The sequence below is a fragment of the Arachis duranensis genome, chromosome 3 (genome assembly GCF_000817695.3).
Source record: "Arachis duranensis cultivar V14167 chromosome 3, aradu.V14167.gnm2.J7QH, whole genome shotgun sequence".
Taxonomy (NCBI): Eukaryota; Viridiplantae; Streptophyta; class Magnoliopsida; order Fabales; family Fabaceae; genus Arachis; species Arachis duranensis.
In genome coordinates, this window is record NC_029774.3 from 132,419,719 (window position 1) to 132,438,912 (window position 19,194).

Genomic DNA, 19,194 nt, shown 5'->3' on the forward strand with positions numbered 1-19,194 from the left:
TTTAGTTAGTTGAGTATATTTGGTAGTTTAATATGTTAAATAAGGTCTTATGGTGTTTTGGTAGCTGTTTGGAGGTTTGGAATGCTTAGATTGGTGCAAAAACATAGCAAAAATTTTTGAAAAAACAGAGTACCATCCACGCATACGCGCACTGCGTGCGTACGCGTGCATCAAGCGTTTTGGACCATCCACGCGAGCGCGCCATGCACGCGTACGCGTGGACTGAGAAGTTCCACCTTCCATACCTTGACCCGAGAGTTAGGCCTGCACTGTGCGGAAATTGGGCCTGAGGCACAAACTTATTTGCGCGCACGCGCACATGACGCGTACGCACCACTCTCGAAATAAGCCATCGACGCGCGCGCGCCATGCGTGCGTACGCGCGGATTTCCTTCCTTCGCCACATTTCTTTTCTTCTCCTCTTTCTATTTCTTTCCTTCTCCTTTCTTCTTCCATTCTCCTACCCCTCATCCAGCACTCCCAAACACCATGGATAACCATTTATTTTAGTTAGTTAATTAGTTAGTTGGTTAGTTAATTAGTTAGTTTTAGTTTACTTTTCATTTTATTTTCTCTCTTTTCATTATAAGTGTTGGATTATTGACTTTATTTACTATACATTGCTGCCCCTTATTGCCTAAATGCTATTTTAGCATGAATGTTTTTAGATAATCTTTGTTGGATTCTATGATTGAGGTTATATTTTGCTACTTTTTTAGATAATCTTTGTTGGATCCTATGATTGAGGTTATATTTTGCTACTTGGTCTTGAGTTTTTCATGCTTATCTTTTGAAAAATACCAAGTGATGGGAATTGCCTTCGAACTTGTAACTCTTCTTGAATTACATGATTTGGCCACCATGTGATTTGAGCCTTATTTTGTGATTAGGCAACCTCTTGATGATGGATGATGTTGTGCATTTACCTTAATGCATTGTGTTTCATGATCATATGCATCCATATGTGTTTGACTTGAATGCTTTCATGCTTCTTTAATGCTTATTTTACCTTACAAGTTTACTTAAAGCATCTCAAGCATACTAGAATAAGTAAAGTGCATGCTTCTTTGGTGACATAGCTTTTTATGCTAATGTGTGTTCTAAACCGCGCAATTTAGAATTCACACACCTAATATTTCTTAATGTCACACTAATTCACTTACTCAATTCTAGTGATTTACCTCATTCCAACAATTATGCTTCCTTGCTTTTGTATTACCCTACCTTATGGTGTTATATTTTTGTTTTTCATGATGAATGCACCACAAGCAATAACGGAAGCAAGACTAAGAACACGTAGCAATCCGGAGAGTCGCCGTACCCCCTTGCTCATCTCTGAGTGCACCGAGGACGGTGCAAACTTTTTAGTGTGGGGAGGTCGTCCGACCGATCAGCGATTTTGGGTGACCAATTTCTAATCCCAACACTTTTGCATTTCATTTTAGGTTTTTAGGATTTTTGTTGCATTTTCTTATTTTTGCATATATATACACAATAAGCTTAGTCAAAATAATGAAAATTTTCAAGATTTCTATCTATAGGGCACCTCAATTGATTTGAGTGAAAACTCTTCATAGAACTTGCTTGAAATATATATATATTGTGGATCATAGATTTTGAGTAAATAGCTCACTTACCCAAATAGCCTTACCTTTTATCTTCCATTGTTAGCCAACTTTGAGCCTATGCTAAACCCATTAGTTCTTAATTTTAGCACATTACAAGCCTTAAAGCGAAAAATAATAAATGTCCTTATTTGGATCTTTGATTAGTTTAGGCTAGTGTGTGTGAGTATCATTCAAGTGTGGGAACCTTGGGACATTGGGTGAATAAAAGGGTAGTTTTGTATTATTATTGAAAATATTGGGAATTGGGTACATACTCATGTATTGATCAAATGTAAAACCTTATGCATTGAGGTTCTTGTATATAGAAAGAAAAAAATGAGAGAAACAAAAAGAAAAAGAAAAGAAAAATAATATGGAAAAGAAAAAAATAGAAAAAGAAAGAAAAAGAATAAAAAGAAAGAAATAAAAAGGGGACAAAATGCCCCAAATCAAAGTATAGTCCAATAAAATCAATGCATAGGTGTTGTGAAATTAAAAAGGAATACATGAGTATGTGAAAAAGTGAGGAATGGGTAGTTAGATTAGAACTTAATTGTATAGGATGTCATAGGCTAGGTGGGAAGTTTAAGCTTATTAAAGATTCAAATTCCAAGCTAACTTAACCAAATATGCATCCTACCTTGACCCTAGCCCCATTACAACCAAAGAAAAGACCTCATGATAGATGTATGCATGCATGAGATATTTGTTGATTGTTAGAAGAAGAACAAATCTTGGAAAATATGATTAGGGGAGAATTGAGAGAATCAACCCTAAACACTTGAGCGAATAGAGTGCAAATACATCCGGTGAGGGTTTGATGCTCAATTACATGTTTCCACCTATGATCATCTCTTTTCATGCAAGTTTGTAAAAATATTTAGTAGCTCAATTCAATTGTGGTTTGGCATGGTTGTTAATACCTTTTGCCCTTGTGCGCATATATGCTTCTTGGGAATTGATTTATTTTGACCAAGCAATTGCATTCATTTAGATAGTTGCATATAGGTAGATTGCATCACGCATTTAGTTAGTTCCCATTGAATAAATGCCATACCCTTACTTCATTCTTGGTTTAAGCATGAGGACATGCTTGGTTTAAGTGTAGGGAGGTTGATAAACCCAATTTGTAGGGCTTATCTTGTATTGATTTTAGGGGATTTTATCACCTTTTACCCACATTTATTCAATGAAATAGCATGGTTTTGTATATTCTCCTTTAATTGTGCTTAAGAGTGAAAACATGCTTTTTAGGTTTTAAAATAAATAAATTTAATTCACCTTGATTCCATTAGATGCCTTGATATGTTTGTTAAGTGATTTAAGGTTTAGGAGGCAAAGATTGGATCAAGGGAATGAAGAAAGAAGCATGAAAAGTTGGAGAACTCATGAAGAAATGAAAGAACCGGAAAGTTGTCAAGACGACCTCTTCGCACTTAAACGACCATAACTTGAGCTACAGAGGTCCAAATGATGCGGTTCCAGTTGGGTTAGAAAGCTAACATCCGGGGCTTCGAAACGATATAAGATTTGCCATAGTTGCTACACGTATGGTGGCGCGCACGCGCATAGTACGCGCATGCGCTGTTGCTGCCACCTGGTTCACTTAAAGCAAAACGTGGCCAGCGAATTCTAAAGCCTTGTGGGCCCAATCCAACTCATTTCTGATGCTATTTAAGCCAAGGATTGAAGGGGAATCAAGATACTTTTCATACTTTTGACCATTAGTCATAGTTTAGTAGTTAGAGTTAGTTTCTAGAGAGAGAAGCTCTCACTTCTCTCTAAGATTAGGATTAGGATTAGTTCTTAGATCTAAGTTTTAATCTTTGCTTTCTTCCACTTCTACCTCTCAATTCTTTGTTGCTACATTCATCTTCTTCTACTCTTTTGTTGTAATTTCCTTTATGTTGTTCTTATATTTTGTTGTAGATCTAGTATTGTTCCTTCTACATTCTTCCAATTCAATAAGAGGTAATTCATACTAAATGTGTCCTCTTTGCTTTTCTATTGTTGATCTTTTATTTTTGTAGTTGTAGATTCCTTTAATTCTTGCATTTAATAGTGTTTAATTTTATTGCACTCTATGTGTTTGATGAAATGTCTCTTTTAGTTTTAGTGTAGATTTTATTCCTCTTGGCCTAGGTAGAGTAATTAGTGACACTTGAGTTATCTAATTCCTTTGTTGATTGGTAATTGGAGAGATTGCTAATTGGTTTGGAGTGCACTAAAGCTAGTCTTTCCTTGGGAGTTGGCTAGGACTCGTGGCTCAAGTCAATTCATCCACTTGACTTTCCTTTATTTAGTAAGGGTTAACTAAGTGGTAGCAATGAACAATCCTCATCACAATTGAGAAGGATAACTAGGATAGGACTTCTAGTTTTCATACCTTGCCAAGAGCCTTTTATAGTTGTTAGTTTATTTTCATTGCCATTAACTTTCATGCCTCTTATCAAAACCCCAAAACAACTCAAACCAATAACAAGACACTTTATTGTAATTCCTAGGGAGAACGACCCGAGGTTTCAATACTTCGGTTTATAAATTTAGGGGTTTGTTTTAGTGACAAACAACTTTTTGTATGAAAAGATTATTGTTTGGTTTAGGAACTATACTTGCAACGAGAATCATTTGTGAAATTCTAAACCATAAAAAATCCAATCATCACCCAGCCCGGTGCTGTCGCCGCTGTTGATGAATCCTCCTTGGAGATTTTGGCCAGTATGTTTCTGCCTCTGTGACCCTCTGCCTTGCAGCATCCCGCATCGGACCAGGACCCTCAGTGCTCCCCACTCGACCTGCCCTCCAGGCTTCACCAATACGGTTAAACCCCTCTGTAGTTGGCCGCCGTGACGCACTGGGTTGAAGCTGCTCTCCCCCAACATCTTCTTGCATGTTCCGGTTTTCCACCGTCTCAGGTAAGTCCACCTCTATTTGTATTCCTAGATGGTTGGTTGATATTAGCGTCCCATTAATTGGATTATGTGTCCGTAGATTATGCTAAAGCATTGCGAATCTGGCCTCTATTCTGATTGTGTTTTTTACAGGATTGGGAACGTTGATTGTCCACTGTCTCATGAGAACATTCCCCACTGCCATCGCTGCCAGTTGGTGAGCTACTGTGTTGCCTTCCCTTGGAGTCCAGGTAGCTCCCACCGCTGGCGCCTCTTCCAGCAATTGTAGGATGTCTCTGAGGATTGCATCCACTTCCGCTATAGGCGTTCTAGCCTTAACGGCTTGAACCAGAGGTAAACAATCTGTCTCAATAATACAGTTTTCTATTTCAAGATTCTTGATGAGTATGAGAGCTTCTCTGTATGCCTGATCTTCTGCTGCTAGTGCTGAAGTTGTGATGAATTTTGATGTTGTCCCAGTGATTATCTTACCCTACCAGTTCCTAACAATGACTGCTGAGGCTGCCTTGCCTGTATCCCTTTGGAAAGCTGCGTCGGTATTGACCTTCAACCTATCTTGTGGTGGTGGTCTCCAAGTAATTCTCTTCCTATCACCAATCTTGCCTCTACTTAAATTGTGATCTGTGCTGCTTCCCCTTGTTGTGATGTGAAATTCTGTTGCTAGATATTCTGCATTGATTATTACTTGTTCTGGATTGATATTTGTATGCTGGAATATGTATTGGTTCCTTGCTTTCCATATATACCAACATACACACCCTAGATTACATAAAATTCTTTCCTGATCCTTCCCCGTCCCACTTTTTATTTTCTGAACTGTATCCATTATCCATTTTCCAAACTATGCCACATTATAGACTGTAGGTGCTATTTGAATGCTCGATCCGAACCAAACTGCTCTCGTCCACGGACATAAAAGTAAAGCATGTTCTACAGTTTCATTCTCTTCCTGGCATATGTTACATGAAGGCTTAACTGCACATTTACGCTTAAATAAATTATTATTTACTGGCAGAATTCCTTCCACAGCTTTCCATAAGAACATTCTGATCTTTTGTGGCACTGGTAGTCTCCATATGGTCCCCCAAACCTCCCTGAAGTTCTGACTTGATGAAGCTTCATTGAATTTTGTCTCTTCTTTTGCATCTTTCTCCTCTTTCGCTGCCCGATAGCCCGATTTCACTGAGTACTGTCCCTCGGATCGGTATGGCCAGATCAGATTATCCTTCTTATTTATCAGGCTGATAGGTGTTCTGATAATCAATTCCGCTATATTCCCTGGAAATAACTCCTTAATTCTATTCTCATCCCAGCCCTCCCCTTGTTCTATTATTTCACTCACTTTTTTTATTTGGGCTTCTCCACATCTACTCACCCTTCCTATTCCAGCTACCCAATTATCCTCCCAGATGTCTATCTCCGTTCCGCTCCCTATGCTCCATCTACCCTTCCTTCTAAAGAAATCCCTCCCCTCCAATAAGCTTTTCCATATCCATGACGCGTTCCTTCCTTCTCTCGCTTCCCATAGGCTACAGTTAGGATAATAAATTGCCTTTAGAATCTTTTCCCAAATGGTTTCCTCCTCTTTTAGTAGTCTCCAAGCTTGTTTCGCTAGGTGCGCAATGTTTTGGCATTCTAAATCCTTGAACCCCAACCCTCCATTTGTTTTGCACTTAGTCAAATTTTTCCAGCTTTTCCAGTGAATGCTTTTTTCCTTCCCGTTGTTTGCCCACCAAAACCTCGCTGTTGCAGCCTCGATTTCTTTGCAGAAGGATTTGGGAAGCTTGATGACGTTCATAGCAAAAGCCGGGATCGCTTGAATTACTGCTTTTATCAAAATCTCCTTTCCGGCTTGATTTAAAAGCTTCTCTTTCCATCCTTGCATCTTGTCAAATATTTTCTCCTTTATCCATTCCAGCACCCTGTTCTTGGATCTTCCCCATCTCGCAAGCAGCCCTAAGTATCTTCCTGGATCCTCCCATGATGCCATTCCTGTTATCTCCTCTACGTTCACCCTATTCTAAATAGAAACTTGGCCACCAAAGATTAGCCTGGATTTCTTCGTGTTGATTCTTTGTCCTGATGCCTCCATGTATTTGTTTAGAATCTGAATGAGTTGATATATCTCCTCCTCTTCTGCCCCTGCAAAAATTATACAATCATCAGCGAATAACAGGTGAGTAATGACTGGTGCTGATGGGGCTAGTCTTATTCCAGATATCATCTTATCCCTCATCGCCTTTTCCATAAGAATAGTGAAGCTTTCAGCTGCCAAGATGAATAAGTAGGGTGATAAGGGGTCTCCCTGTCTAAGGCCTCTTTGTGGGGTGATCCTCTTAGATAGCTTCCCATTTATTTTAAATCTGTAAGTGGCACGTTTGACGCAGCTCATAACCAATCTCACCCATTCATTACTGAAACCAAATTCTTCCATAACCCTCTGTAGGAATTTCCATTCTAATCTGTCATAGGCCTTATTCATGTCCAATTTTATGGCCAGGTCCTTGCTTCCCGAATTTCCTTTTCTTTTTAACATATGGAAAGCTTCCTGCACAATGATTATATTGTCTTGTATGAGTCTTCCTTTGACGAAGGCGCTCTGAACTGGGGATATGATATGATCCAGCACTTTCCTTAACCTCCCTACCAAGACCCTAGTTACAATCTTATAAGCAAAGTTGCAGCAACTTATTGGTCTGAGCTGATTGAGATTTTTCGGTTGTCTGACTTTTGGTACCAACACAACAGTAGTTTCCCCTAAATCCCCAGGTATGAAACCTTCTTCGAAAATTTGCTTCACAACTCCACAAACTTCTTTACTTAGAATCTCCCAGTGTTGCTGGAAAAATATCCCATTTAAACCATCTGGCCCCGGAGCTTTCAACCCTCCCATACTAAACGTTGCCTCCCTTATTTCCTCATCATTAATTTTTGCCATTAGTTCCTCGTTCATCTCTCTGGTGACTCTCCTTGGTATGTCTCTTACGCACTCTTCCAGGTTTCTATCTCCTTCAGAGGTGAATAACTTAGTATAGTACCTTTCCACTAATCTCATTATGTCTGCCTCTCCTTGTATCCACTGACCTGTCTCATCTTTCACTTTGTCAATTCTGTTCCTGATTCTTCTCTGAATGGTTGTTGCATGAAAGAATGATGTGTTATTGTCACCCCATTTTAGCCATTTCAGCCTTGATCTTTGCCCCCAATATTTCTCCTCTTGTTTCCAAAGTTCAGCTATTTCCTTCTTTAATTCCCTATCTCTTCTTTGATTTCTTTCTGTCAAATCAGCCTCTTGGATATGATGTAATTCTGTCTTCTTTCTTTCTAATTCTTTATCTGCTTTCTTGAACTTCCGTCTGCTCCACTCCATCAGCTCCCTTATGCATCTATTTCTCTTCCTTTTAAAATTATCCCAACAATTTCTGTTTCCCTCATCCTGTTGCGAATCCATCTTAATCACCTCTTTACATTCCTCATGCTCAGCCCAAAACGCCTCAAACCTGAATTCTTTTCTTATCCTACCTCTTGGTTGAGTTTCCAAAATAAGTGCACAATAATCCGAGCTTATAGCTGGCGCTGCTTTTAGACTAACATTCTGGTATATCTGCAACCAATTCCAATTCACTAACACCCTATCTAGTCTCTCCCTAGTAATGAAATTATCTCTAGGATTAATGAACCAGGTGTATTTACTACCTTTAAGGTCAACATCCATCAAATCATTATCCTCTACAAACCTTCTAAATGTTTCTAAACAGATTTTTGGTTGTGGACGAATACCTACCTTTTCTTCTTGACTTAGTATGTCATTGAAGTCCCCCAAAAAAGCTTGAGGTACCTCCTTATTTATGTTGCTTACCGTGAGCTCCTGCCATAACTTCCTCCGCTTTTGAAACATAGGATTTCCATACACATAAGTACCCTGCCAATTCAGATAATTATTAATGTTAATGTTAGCTTTAATATAGTTGTCACACCATTCATAAACATTAATTTTCGCATTAGATTTCCATAGGAGACATAGTCCACCGGACAAGCCCCGGGGTTCTACGCAAAACATGTCATCAAACTTCAACTTCCTTTTTATCCTATTCATTCTGTCCATATTAGCCTAGTTTCCATAAGAAATACCATAAGCGGCTTTACTTTTTTACATAGATTGTATAACTCAGAGATTGTCGGGGCAGCTGCTATTCCCCGACAATTCCAGCTAATAATACTCATGGCTGAGGTTGGGGCATGTTAAGGCCCGCCTCCTCTGCCATTTGACCTTTCTTGCGAAATTTCGAGTCTTGTGTTGCAAGTTGATACTCCCCTGAGTCTCGAGAAGCATTGCTGTTCCTCAATTTCTTGGCCTCCTTATCCCCACTATCCTCCCTTCATTCCGTGTCTATTAGCAAAGGCAGCTATAAGAGTTCTCTTTTCCTTTTTAAATTCAGTTTTATTTCCAGCTTCTTCGCTAGCTGGGTTTCCCAATCCGCCTGTGCTTCCTTTTTTTCCTCTTGATCTTCATCACTTGCTAACTCAACATAGTAGTCATTCTTCCCCAAGTGAGCATGCTGATCCTCAAAGTCATGATCTCTCTCCTACCCTTCGTATGAAATTTTCTTTTGTTTTGTATGTTTCCTTTCCTCCTTCAGTAAGGCTGGATTTTCGTTCTCTCTCATTCTGCCTTCACCCATTTTTTTACCCTTGTGTCCTGCTAACATCAGCCTTTTTAATTCCTGGCCTATAGTCTCTCTTCCTGCTTTATTTTCCAGGCCCAACTTCCCTTTTGTAATGCTGTAGCTATTCACTTCCCCTTCCTCTATTATATATTGTTCCAGTCCATTTCTTTCTACCTTCTCTCTATGTAAAATATTTACCTCTATATTAGCCCTATTTTCCTTTGTTGGGCCCTCCCTTCCTGACCTTTGTGCTTCAATCATGTTTCCTCCTTTTTGGGCCTTATTATTATTGGCCCAATAATTTTTCCTCTCCATTATCTCCTTAATGAGGCTTTTAAATTTATAGGCAGCTTCTAGAGTAGTCTGCGTATTCCTAATTCCCTGAAAATCAGGGATTTTTTGTACTTTCTCTACCTGCTCTTCTGCCTCCGCCATTTCTTCCTCTCTCTCAGTTTGGTTTTTCCAGACACTCTCCTCCCTGATTTTCTGCTGAATCGCCTGTTCCTCCCTTATCCTGCTCTCTTCTGAACTTTTCTTCTCCCCACTTTCCCTTTCCCAGTTCTGTTGTGCACGCTCCCATTCCTCTCCCTCTCGCTTCAACGCTGTTGTTTTGAGCTTTCTCCCCCCGTCGTTGAACCTGGTCGTCCATGACCCACTCCCAAACCTGGTGCATACTTCTTCTTGGTTTGATCCCAGCATGCCATTGCTGTTGGGTTCTTGCAAGTCTTCTTTTCATGCCCTAAAATCACACAGTTGAAACAGTAGCTATCCGGCAACCTTTCATACCTGAAGAAGACCCATAAAGGAGGCAGCTCCTCCCTGTCTAACCAGAAGCCTCTGGGTAGCGCCTTGGTGATGTCAATGCTGACCCTGATTCTCAGATATGATTTCCTCAGAATGCCATCCATTTTAGGGTCCTCCGCCTCAGCTAATACTCCCAACATTTCTCTTATGCGTGCGCCTATCTCTTTCTCCATGAGGTCAAGCGGAATGCCATGTATTTGGATCCAAAATTCCATGATGTCATGATCTACCTCGAATACAGATTCTCCCTCCCTCCATAGTCTAAGGTTGACCATATTTCTTCTAACATTCCACGGCCCATTCTGCATGATCTGTAGTCCTTTCTTTCTATCTTTGAAACTGAACAACATCTTCTTCGAACCAATAGCAATAACTGCAACCTCCTGTGGGTTTCCCCACATTTCCAGTAAGGCATTCTTGCATGTTTTGAAGCTTATCTTGTTGTCACTTATTATCTTGCCCACTACATTTAAGCAATCTTTCTTGTATCCCAGCTCTCCTGGTCTATTCAGCTTGATTACTCTTCCTTCTATACTGCTCATGCTGTATGTTGCTCACTATATTTTGCTATGTTTTGCAGGTCTTACAGCTGTTCAACCGCTCAAACTGATAAAGTGTAGGGGATGGTTGGAGGTGTGTTGTGGGTGTTGAGGTTGAATAAAACTCCCTTTTTGGAGAAGAACCCGAAGTTCTTAGATGACTCTCCTATTGAGAGAGGAAAGCTCTCAAGTGCAGAGCAAAGAGATTAGATGGATGGAATGACCAGTCGCATTTAATTTAGTTTTTTTCTTGGACATGCCAGTTAATTTTGCTTGTACAAACAATGACACACACCCCCACTTGATGTGCAATTTGGGCCTGATGGAAGTTATTGCTGATTGTGGGCCTCCATAAACTGATCAGGGACAACGAGATAGCAAGAAAATCAATGTGAAACTGCCTTGTAATAAAATTTTTTGGGCTTATGCAGAAGCCCATCCCAAGTTCTATAACTTAAGGCAGCAACTCATTTTATTAATTTTTTATAATTATATTATATTATTTTATTTTTTGTTAATTTTTAAATAAAAAATAAAATAAATTAATTTTTTATAATTTATTTTAATTTATTATAAAAATATAAAAACACAAAATTTTATGTTTTTATTTTTTATATTTTAATTTTTTTCGGAAAAGCTCTGCATCCATGTATTTTTTACATGGTTGTTAACCAAGTAATTTCCTCCACACGCGCGTCCCCTTCCCCTCACTCGTTTGTCATACACGCGCTACATATAACATGCTGCAATCTAAAGCTTTGCTCAGCGTAAACCTTCTGCTGCAACGTAAACCTCCTTCTTCTCTGCTCACGTTCTTCCTTATTGATCTGCATTGCCTTCGTCGTTCTCTTCTGGTCGCGTTCATCTTCTCGTTTTCTTATTTTGATCTGGTTACGTTGCATTTATCTTCTTCCTATTCTTCTTCATTTTCTTCTTCGATCTGCAATTCTAAATCGAAACAATAAATGACTCAACTTCAAATCAGGAGAGCGATTTGGATTACTCTTTTCAAACGAATCAAACTGACAAAGTTTGGATTATTCACTTTTGAATCGAATTGAATGAAATGCAATTGCTAATTTGAATTGAATTAAATGGACGGAGGTGTACTGAATTGAATTGATAATATGTAAATTGTAGGCAGAGTTATTTGAATTTGATTTTATATAATGGATTATGTTTCGTTCACTCAGTACTATACGATTGTTTCATCGTGAGTACTGTGTTCGGTTCACCATGAGTACTGTGTTCGGTTCATTCTGCAGAAAGCTGTTTGAATTTTATTTTATATAATGGATTATGTTTCGTTCATTCAGTACTATACAATTGTACTGTGTTCGGTTCACCATGAATAATGTGTTCGGTTCATTCTGCACTATTCAAAACTCTTCTTCCCCACCTTCTACTGCTTCTTCACCAGAGAGAGAAGAAGGAAAAGACAAAAAAATACAGCAACAACAACAACAAAAGAATGACGATAGGGTTTTAGGGTTTAGGGTTATGGGTTCAGGGTTCAGTTTATATGGGTTTAGTGTGTTTCAAACTTTCGGTTCACTGTGTTCATGGTTGAGGGTTTAGAGTTTAAGGGTCTAGGATTTAAGGTTCAGCGTTCAGGGTTTTAGGGGTTTAGGGTTTATGGTAGGATTCAGGGTTTAGGGTTTAGCATTCAGGGTTCGTTCATTCGGTACTATACAATTGTATTGTGTTCGGTTCACCATGAGTACTATGTTCGGTTCACCATGAGTACTGTGTTCGGTTCATTCTCCACTATTCAAAACTTTTCTTCCTCACCTTCTACTGCTTCTTCACCAGAGAGAGGAGGAAAAAAACAAAAAAATACAACAGCAACAATAACAAAATAATGGCGATAATGAGAAAACACATGAAGAAGAAGGAACGCGAAAAAGGAGGAGAAGGAGGAACGCAAAGAAAAAGGTGAAGAAGAAGACGCTCCGTGCGTAAACGAGCGTGAAAAGAAGAAGAAGAAAAAGAAGAAGAAGAAGAAGCGCGAAAAAAGAAGAATAAGCGTGGGAGAGAAGAAACGTTGAGTAAGAGCTATTTCGTGCGTGTTGGGCGCATGTATTTCACGTTTTATTTAATGGTATTGAGTTTTTTTTTGTGTTAGACCAACTTAATTACATGATTATATGAATGTGTAACATCCCGCTTATTTTTAATGTCTCGCCAAAAACAAAGGCAGCTCAAGCGAATGGTTGCCGCTTTTGATTTTTTGTGTGGGAGAGAGAAATGTGTATGACAATAGGGTGTGAGAAGAGAGGTGTTTTATTTGGCTATGGGATGACACAAATCGGAAGCACCGATTTGTTTGCATTGTTTTGTTTTTTAAACAAACAACACAAATCGGACGGTCCGATTTGTGATTTCGAAAATAAAAAAAATTTAATGTTAAAATCGGACTGTCCGATTTTTATTTTAACACATAAAAAAAATAAAAAATGTAAATCGGACCCTCCAATTTGGAGTTTAACTTTTATTTCAAGCAAATCGGACCCTCCGATTTGTAATTTATTTTTTTCATCAAACAAATCGAACCGTCCAATTTGAATAAAACACCATATAAAAAAAATACCTAATTTTCTAATAACAATGTATTAAACATATATTTAATCAATATAAAAAAAAAATTAGCCAATGGTTGCTCCATAGCCGAAACTTTTGTTTGTGCCCCTCAATGATATGCTCAGTTAAATAAATGCTAGTAAACCAAAAAAAAACAAAAAACTGCTAGTACGTTCTGGGAACCACAGGGCAAACACCTTTGAACTTACAAGGAAAAAAGAAGGGGAAATAAGGGGCAAAGTACAAACCGAAAATTCTGAGAAATTGCTAGTACTTTCCAGAGACACTGATCTTGTAATAAGACAAAAACAAATTCAAAGAAAATAATAAATAAATATCTCATTTATCTAATATATCTGATCTTCTTTAAAAATAAAGACAACTGGGAGCCTTAAACTTTTAGTCGTGAAAAATTCATTTAAAATTAGTATTTATTAATCAAAATGATGAAATTATCCTATAAAATTAACCAAATTATGATTCAGGTTCACTTTAAAATGTCACAAATTTCCAACTAGTTTAAATAACTGATTACTAGTTAAAATATCACGGTTATTATCTAACAGTAACAGTAACGGTAACACTAACACTGATATCTTGCAAGCATTAACACTTTTTTTAGGAGTCTCAAGTTTTTTTTTTGTTCCCTCAAAATACAAGATTGATTTATGTAAGACGAATATAGAGTGGATTATTAATCTTTTTAATATTAATTTCATAATTTTAGGAATATCTATTTCGTCAAATAAATGAGATTTTTTTAAATGTCATGGACTAGTTTTGTTCTCAAGTATTAAAACACTATTTTAATAATTTATTGATCGAAATATTTATAAAATATTTTTAATTATTTTTTGCCTTATGTTAACTAAAAAAATTAATTATGTCTTAATATTTGTTAATTAATGATGTCTATGAGTTATGAAAAGGGTTAGGTTTATAGTTCGTTGTAATGAAAAAGAGGAAGATGAAGTGTGATCCAGAGAGTGAGAAGCAAAGAAGAGAGAGTTAAAATTAAAGAACGCAAAGTACAATGCTCTCTTGATCACTTTTCATTTCATGTCTCATCCCACTAAGCGCTCTGCCACCGCATCCACTGACGCCTCCTCTTCCTCCGCCGCCGCTGCAGCAACCATGAAGAAGGCCAAGTCGCAGGCCGTTGCATGCTCTCTCGACTCCAAGAACTCCCTCAGTCACCACCATCACCACCATCATCGCCAGCATCCAGACGACGCCCTTTTCGACCCTGCCGCCTCTCCGATGGCGCTTGACGACGATCTCAAAAGCGACGACCAGAATGCGCGCGGCGCCGTCGCTGCAAATCTGTCCCGCAAGAAAGCCACCCCTCCTCAACCCGCCAAGAAGCTCCTCATCAAGCTCCGCAAAGGTTCCATACTCCTCAAATTTTTGCCCTTTTTCCTTTTGAGGATTTTGTATAATTCGGGGGTGATGAATGGGGTGTTTTATTTGTGTTAAGGGCCTCACTTTAGTGAATTTCTTAGCTGCTTAGTTAACACTAGGGGTTTGAGTTATGTTAATGGCTTGTTCTTAATACAATTTTTGGGTTAGAAATTGAATCGAAGTTTGTTAATTGGTAATCATCTTATAGAGCAGATATATAAGATTTTGTTCATTGGTTACATTCATAATAAATAAACTTTGAGAAGAAAAACTGGAAGCCAGAGAACTCTTATTCATTTTCAGCGTTGCAGCAATAAGCACAAGTTATAAGCTGAAAGCAAGATGTGTCCATCTGTCTATGCAGGGGAAAACTTTTCATTGCTTGCACGTACTCTATAATGTGTGCTAGCTTTCTCTGTAGTTTTATTGACATTTGCTGTTAACGAGCCAAATGCCTCTTTCCTATGGCATGTTATATTCAGTTTTGATGTAATACTTTTCAAAACACTGTTTGATAGTTCTACTTCTAGTTACTGATTCTTTCGATCCTCATGATAATGATGATAAATCTTGTACAGGGTGGTTTGATTTTGGAAGAATACCAATAAGTTAGCTTTTACTAACCTCCATTGTTCTCTGCAATATATCCCCACTATGGGCCCATGTGTTGTTGTTGCTAGATGGCAGAAACTATGACAGATTATAAAAGGAAATTCTTAGTTAACCCACTGAATCTTCTTCTTTGATATGGATATCTGTATAATAGCAATATTAAGGGAGACTTGCATACAGAAATTAGTATAAAATCTTGCAAATGTAAAATGAAAAGATATATGACTGGCCTGACAATTCAACAGGCATGGTCTCACCATTTGCTTCCCTCTACTTACTTCTCTCTTCCTCTCCTTTATATCTCTGTGATTACAAATGATTCTCTCTCCTTTCCACTCCCTTGCTACATTCTCATGGCGCCTACTTGAGGTGTTGGTCGTCTAATTTCCTTACCACCCTTCTTAATCACCCCTCAGTAAGTGGTCGCTTGCTAACACAATAATAATTTGTTCAACCTGGTTTTTGTAGGTTCAGATCCAATTAAATCTAGTTTTTATGTAAAAGATACTAATCTGATGTATCTATCAAGTATTAACCACTTCCATCCAGTTCTGTGCGGCCTTCCATCCAATAACTTGACATTGCAAGCTTATTTTCCTTCTTTGACGTATATTCCTGGCTTCATTTCTTTGTATGCATTGAATTAGTAATAATTGTAACTTTTCTTTTTGTAAAGGTAAACCAACGATGCCACCGAATTTTGAGGAGGATACATGGGAAACAGTGAGATCAGCTATTTCAGCCATATTCTTAAAGCAACATCTTTCTTGTGACCTGGAAAAGCTTTATCAGGTAATCATGAAAAAATACTTAAGTGACACCTTCGGTATGGCCCTGTGAATATTCATCATTCAATATAAATTCTGGCTAACTAATAATATTTGTTTGTAGGCTGTGAGTGATATGTGTCTTCACAAAATGGGGGCGAATCTTTACCAACGGATTGAAAGGGAGTGTGAAACACACATATCTGCAGCACTGCAGTCTTTAGTCGGCCAAAGCCCAGACTTGGTTGTTTTTCTATCTCTAGTTGAGAGATGTTGGCAGGATCTTTCTGATCAAATGTTGATGATTCGTGGTATAGCCTTGTATTTGGATAGGACATATGTGAAGCAAACTACAAATGTACGGTCACTATGGGACATGGGATTGCAACTTTTCCGCAAACACCTTTCACTATGTCAAGAAGTGGAACACAAAACTGTTACAGGTCTTCTACGTATGATTGAAAGTGAAAGGTCAATCCAATCCTCTATCTGTTTTCAAACGAAGGTTTTATGTTTCTACTCCCATTCCTTTTCTGGAATTGTGTTGTTGATTGTGTGTTGTATGAAATGCATACATTGGGTCTATGTTTTCAAATAGGAATAAATTGATAACGATCAATATCATTCTCCAAGCTAAAATTACTGATTAGAATAACCAAAGGTAGGGGTAAAGGTTCCCTCCTTCCTTCTTCCTTCACATTTTTTTTTAAAAGTTTGGAAGTAATAAGGGCAACTTTCACTTAAGGAACATTCACCTAACCAAAATATAAGCCCCCATCTCAAATATTATATAAAACACTATTTGAAGTGAAAAATGTAGAACCAACTCTAGCGAATGTCACAAAAGAAAAAATAATATATTCCATTGAATCCTTCATTTTACTCCATGTCTTACATTTTTCAGTATTATGCATGATTTTTCAGATTAGGTGAAGCAGTTGATAGAACTCTCTTAAACCATCTCTTGAAGATGTTCACTGCTCTGGGAATTTATGCAGAAAGCTTCGAGAAGCCATTCCTTGAATGCACATCTGAATTTTATGCTGCTGAAGGTATGAAATACATGCAGCAATCAGATGCTCCAGATTACTTGAAGCATGTGGAGGTGCTTCTTTTCCCCAAATTTCTTGTATTATTCAGCTTTCATTATTGGCATTTTTCTTTTTTTTGGCAGCGGGAAAAAAAAGAGGGGGTGGGGGATTGTTTGGTGGACTACAACTCATTCAACGATGACAAAAAGCACAGGGCTGCAATTACTGATATTTTTGTGTCCTCATTTTTGTAACTATTTGCAAATGGATTTGCCCTGCCCTTTTAGCCTATGTCTGACCATAAAAGTTATCCTTCTTTCCATTTGTCAAACACTCAGATCTTTCACATGTCGACACTATCTTTATTGTGGTGATATCTTTTGTTCTCATTTCCGCAGACAAGATTGCAAGAGGAACATGAGAGATGTTTGTTGTACTTAGATGCAAGTACTAGGAAGGCGTTGATAGCTACTGCAGAAAAGCAACTTCTTGAACGTCATATACCTGCCATTCTTGACAAGGTTCTGATTATCTGTGCCTGGTGAAGTCTCTCTTTTGTTGGTTTCTGCCTCTATAATTCTTTTTCTTTGTTTACAGGGTTTTACAATGCTTATGGATGCGAATCGTATTGAAGACCTTCAGAGAATGTACACGCTTTTTTCGAGGGTCAATGCACTTGAGTCATTGCGGCAAGCTCTTAGTTCCTATATCAGGAGAACGGGGCAGGGCATTGTTATGGATGAGGAGAAAGATAAAGATATGGTTTCATCCCTTCTCATATTTAAGGCTTCCCTTGACACAATATGGGAACAAAGCTTTTTCAAGAATGAAGCATTCAGTAACACTATCAAAGATGCATTTGAGCATCTTATCAATATCCGCCAGGTACATGATGAAATATCTCAGTATAGCTTAACCTGATTAGTTTTAGCCCACTTAGTGTTAGAGTCGCTTCAATCATGTGATATAACTTCAAACTTCCATGTTTGCTATGCAAAATTATCTTTGGAATTTCTACCCCATTTGTTTATCAGATTATGCAAGACCCATTCTTGAGCTCATTGAGTTAGAGGGCTTGTCAAAATAGCTAATAGTCCTTTTGTTGTTAACCTGTTTAAGATTTTAGGTCCAGTGATTCTATAACAGTTAAAGTCAGATTCTTTTGTACAGTGTGATTAGCAACCATCTAATGATCCCGTGCTATATTTTGATGACAGAACCGACCTGCAGAATTGATTGCCAAATTTTTGGATGAGAAGCTTCGAGCAGGTAATAAGGGCACTTCTGAAGAGGAACTGGAGGGTACACTTGACAAAGTCCTGGTTTTATTCAGGTTCATTCAGGTATACTCTGTTTCATTGTTGGGGTTACTCCTACTTATACCTGTTGTAACTTCAATTATGGTCCTGGTATCACACACTTTTACTTATCCTTCATGAAACTGGCTGATGGATTCTCTTTTGTTAAAGGGCAAGGATGTATTTGATGCTGAGAAATCTATGATCTCCAAGGTTGAGAATCTGCCCCCTCCTCTCTCTCTTTTTCATTTATTTTTTTATTTTTATATTTTTGTGATAAATGGGTGGTTCCTTGGAATCAATTTTAATGATATTGAGAATTTCCTTTCATTGATATAGTTGAAGACAGAGTGTGGCAGTCAATTCACAAATAAGCTGGAAGGAATGTTTAAGGTACATGTATCTCTGAATTATTTTATTTTATTATACAAATATGATCCAAAATTTGGCCTCTTAATCTGTACTTCTGTAGCTGTTCTTTCATGTTTTTTGTCACATCCAAGATTGGGTGGCAAAAAATGGATGGCAATCATCAATACTTGCCTGTCTTTGTCTTCTTTTTGGCTTGCCTGTATACATGGAATTAAACCCGGTGATTAAATATCTAATCAACCAAAAAAGTCACATGGACAAATAATCAATCAATTGTTCTCTTCGTTAAAAGAAACTCTTTTCTTTCTTTGTCTTTTGCTTTTTTTTTTTTAATTATTTTTTTTCTGTTACTGGAAGATGTTATGAATGTGTAAGTGTATTCATTGACACCTTCTCACAGCTATGTTCAAAATTGTTCAATTCAGGACATTGAATTATCAAAAGAAATAAATGAATCCTTCAAACAGTCATCCCAGGCAAGGTCAAAACTACCATCAGGGATTGAAATGAGTGTTCATGTCTTAACCACTGGGTAAGCATTGTTTCTTACCTATCATACCTGATCTTGTTTTATCAAAAAAAAAAAAAAATTCCATGATCATGA

The 19,194-nt window shown here is 37.9% G+C and overlaps 3 protein-coding genes and 1 long non-coding RNA gene across 4 annotated transcripts in view; 2 read left to right on the forward strand and 2 right to left on the reverse strand.

Annotated features, from left to right (window-relative positions):
* Positions 1-4,277: 4,277 nt before the first annotated feature.
* On the forward strand, positions 4,278-5,517 carry LOC127745439 (uncharacterized). Its single transcript, XR_008006623.1, has 3 exons — positions 4,278-4,522; positions 4,652-4,852; positions 4,979-5,517. It is a non-coding gene; the product is annotated as an uncharacterized LOC127745439 (long non-coding RNA).
* A 231-nt stretch (positions 5,518-5,748) lies between these two features.
* Positions 5,749-6,509, reverse strand: LOC110278809 (uncharacterized mitochondrial protein AtMg00310-like). The gene is made up of 2 exons (XM_021137081.1): positions 5,895-6,509; positions 5,749-5,772 (listed from the first exon to the last, which is right to left on the reverse strand). Exons 1-2 carry the CDS (start codon positions 6,507-6,509, stop codon positions 5,749-5,751), a joined length of 639 nt encoding a protein of 212 aa, XP_020992740.1.
* Positions 6,510-8,739: 2,230 nt separating this feature from the next.
* LOC107481938 (uncharacterized) lies at positions 8,740-10,532 on the reverse strand. The gene is made up of 3 exons (XM_016102295.1): positions 9,973-10,532; positions 9,431-9,823; positions 8,740-8,896 (listed from the first exon to the last, which is right to left on the reverse strand). The coding sequence occupies exons 1-3, from the start codon at positions 10,530-10,532 to the stop codon at positions 8,740-8,742; spliced, it is 1,110 nt and encodes a 369-aa protein (XP_015957781.1).
* Positions 10,533-14,045: 3,513 nt separating this feature from the next.
* Positions 14,046-19,194, forward strand: part of LOC107482023 (cullin-4) — a 7,066-nt gene continuing 1,917 nt past the window's right edge. The window contains exons 1-10 of the mRNA XM_016102394.3: positions 14,046-14,496; positions 15,799-15,914; positions 16,014-16,360; positions 16,814-16,994; positions 17,319-17,441; positions 17,518-17,805; positions 18,138-18,263; positions 18,390-18,431; positions 18,558-18,611; positions 19,016-19,122. Coding sequence (XP_015957880.1) covers positions 14,169-14,496; positions 15,799-15,914; positions 16,014-16,360; positions 16,814-16,994; positions 17,319-17,441; positions 17,518-17,805; positions 18,138-18,263; positions 18,390-18,431; positions 18,558-18,611; positions 19,016-19,122 — 1,712 coding nt within the window. The 5' untranslated portion in view covers positions 14,046-14,168. The remainder of the gene's footprint in view (positions 14,497-15,798; positions 15,915-16,013; positions 16,361-16,813; positions 16,995-17,318; positions 17,442-17,517; positions 17,806-18,137; positions 18,264-18,389; positions 18,432-18,557; positions 18,612-19,015; positions 19,123-19,194) is intronic.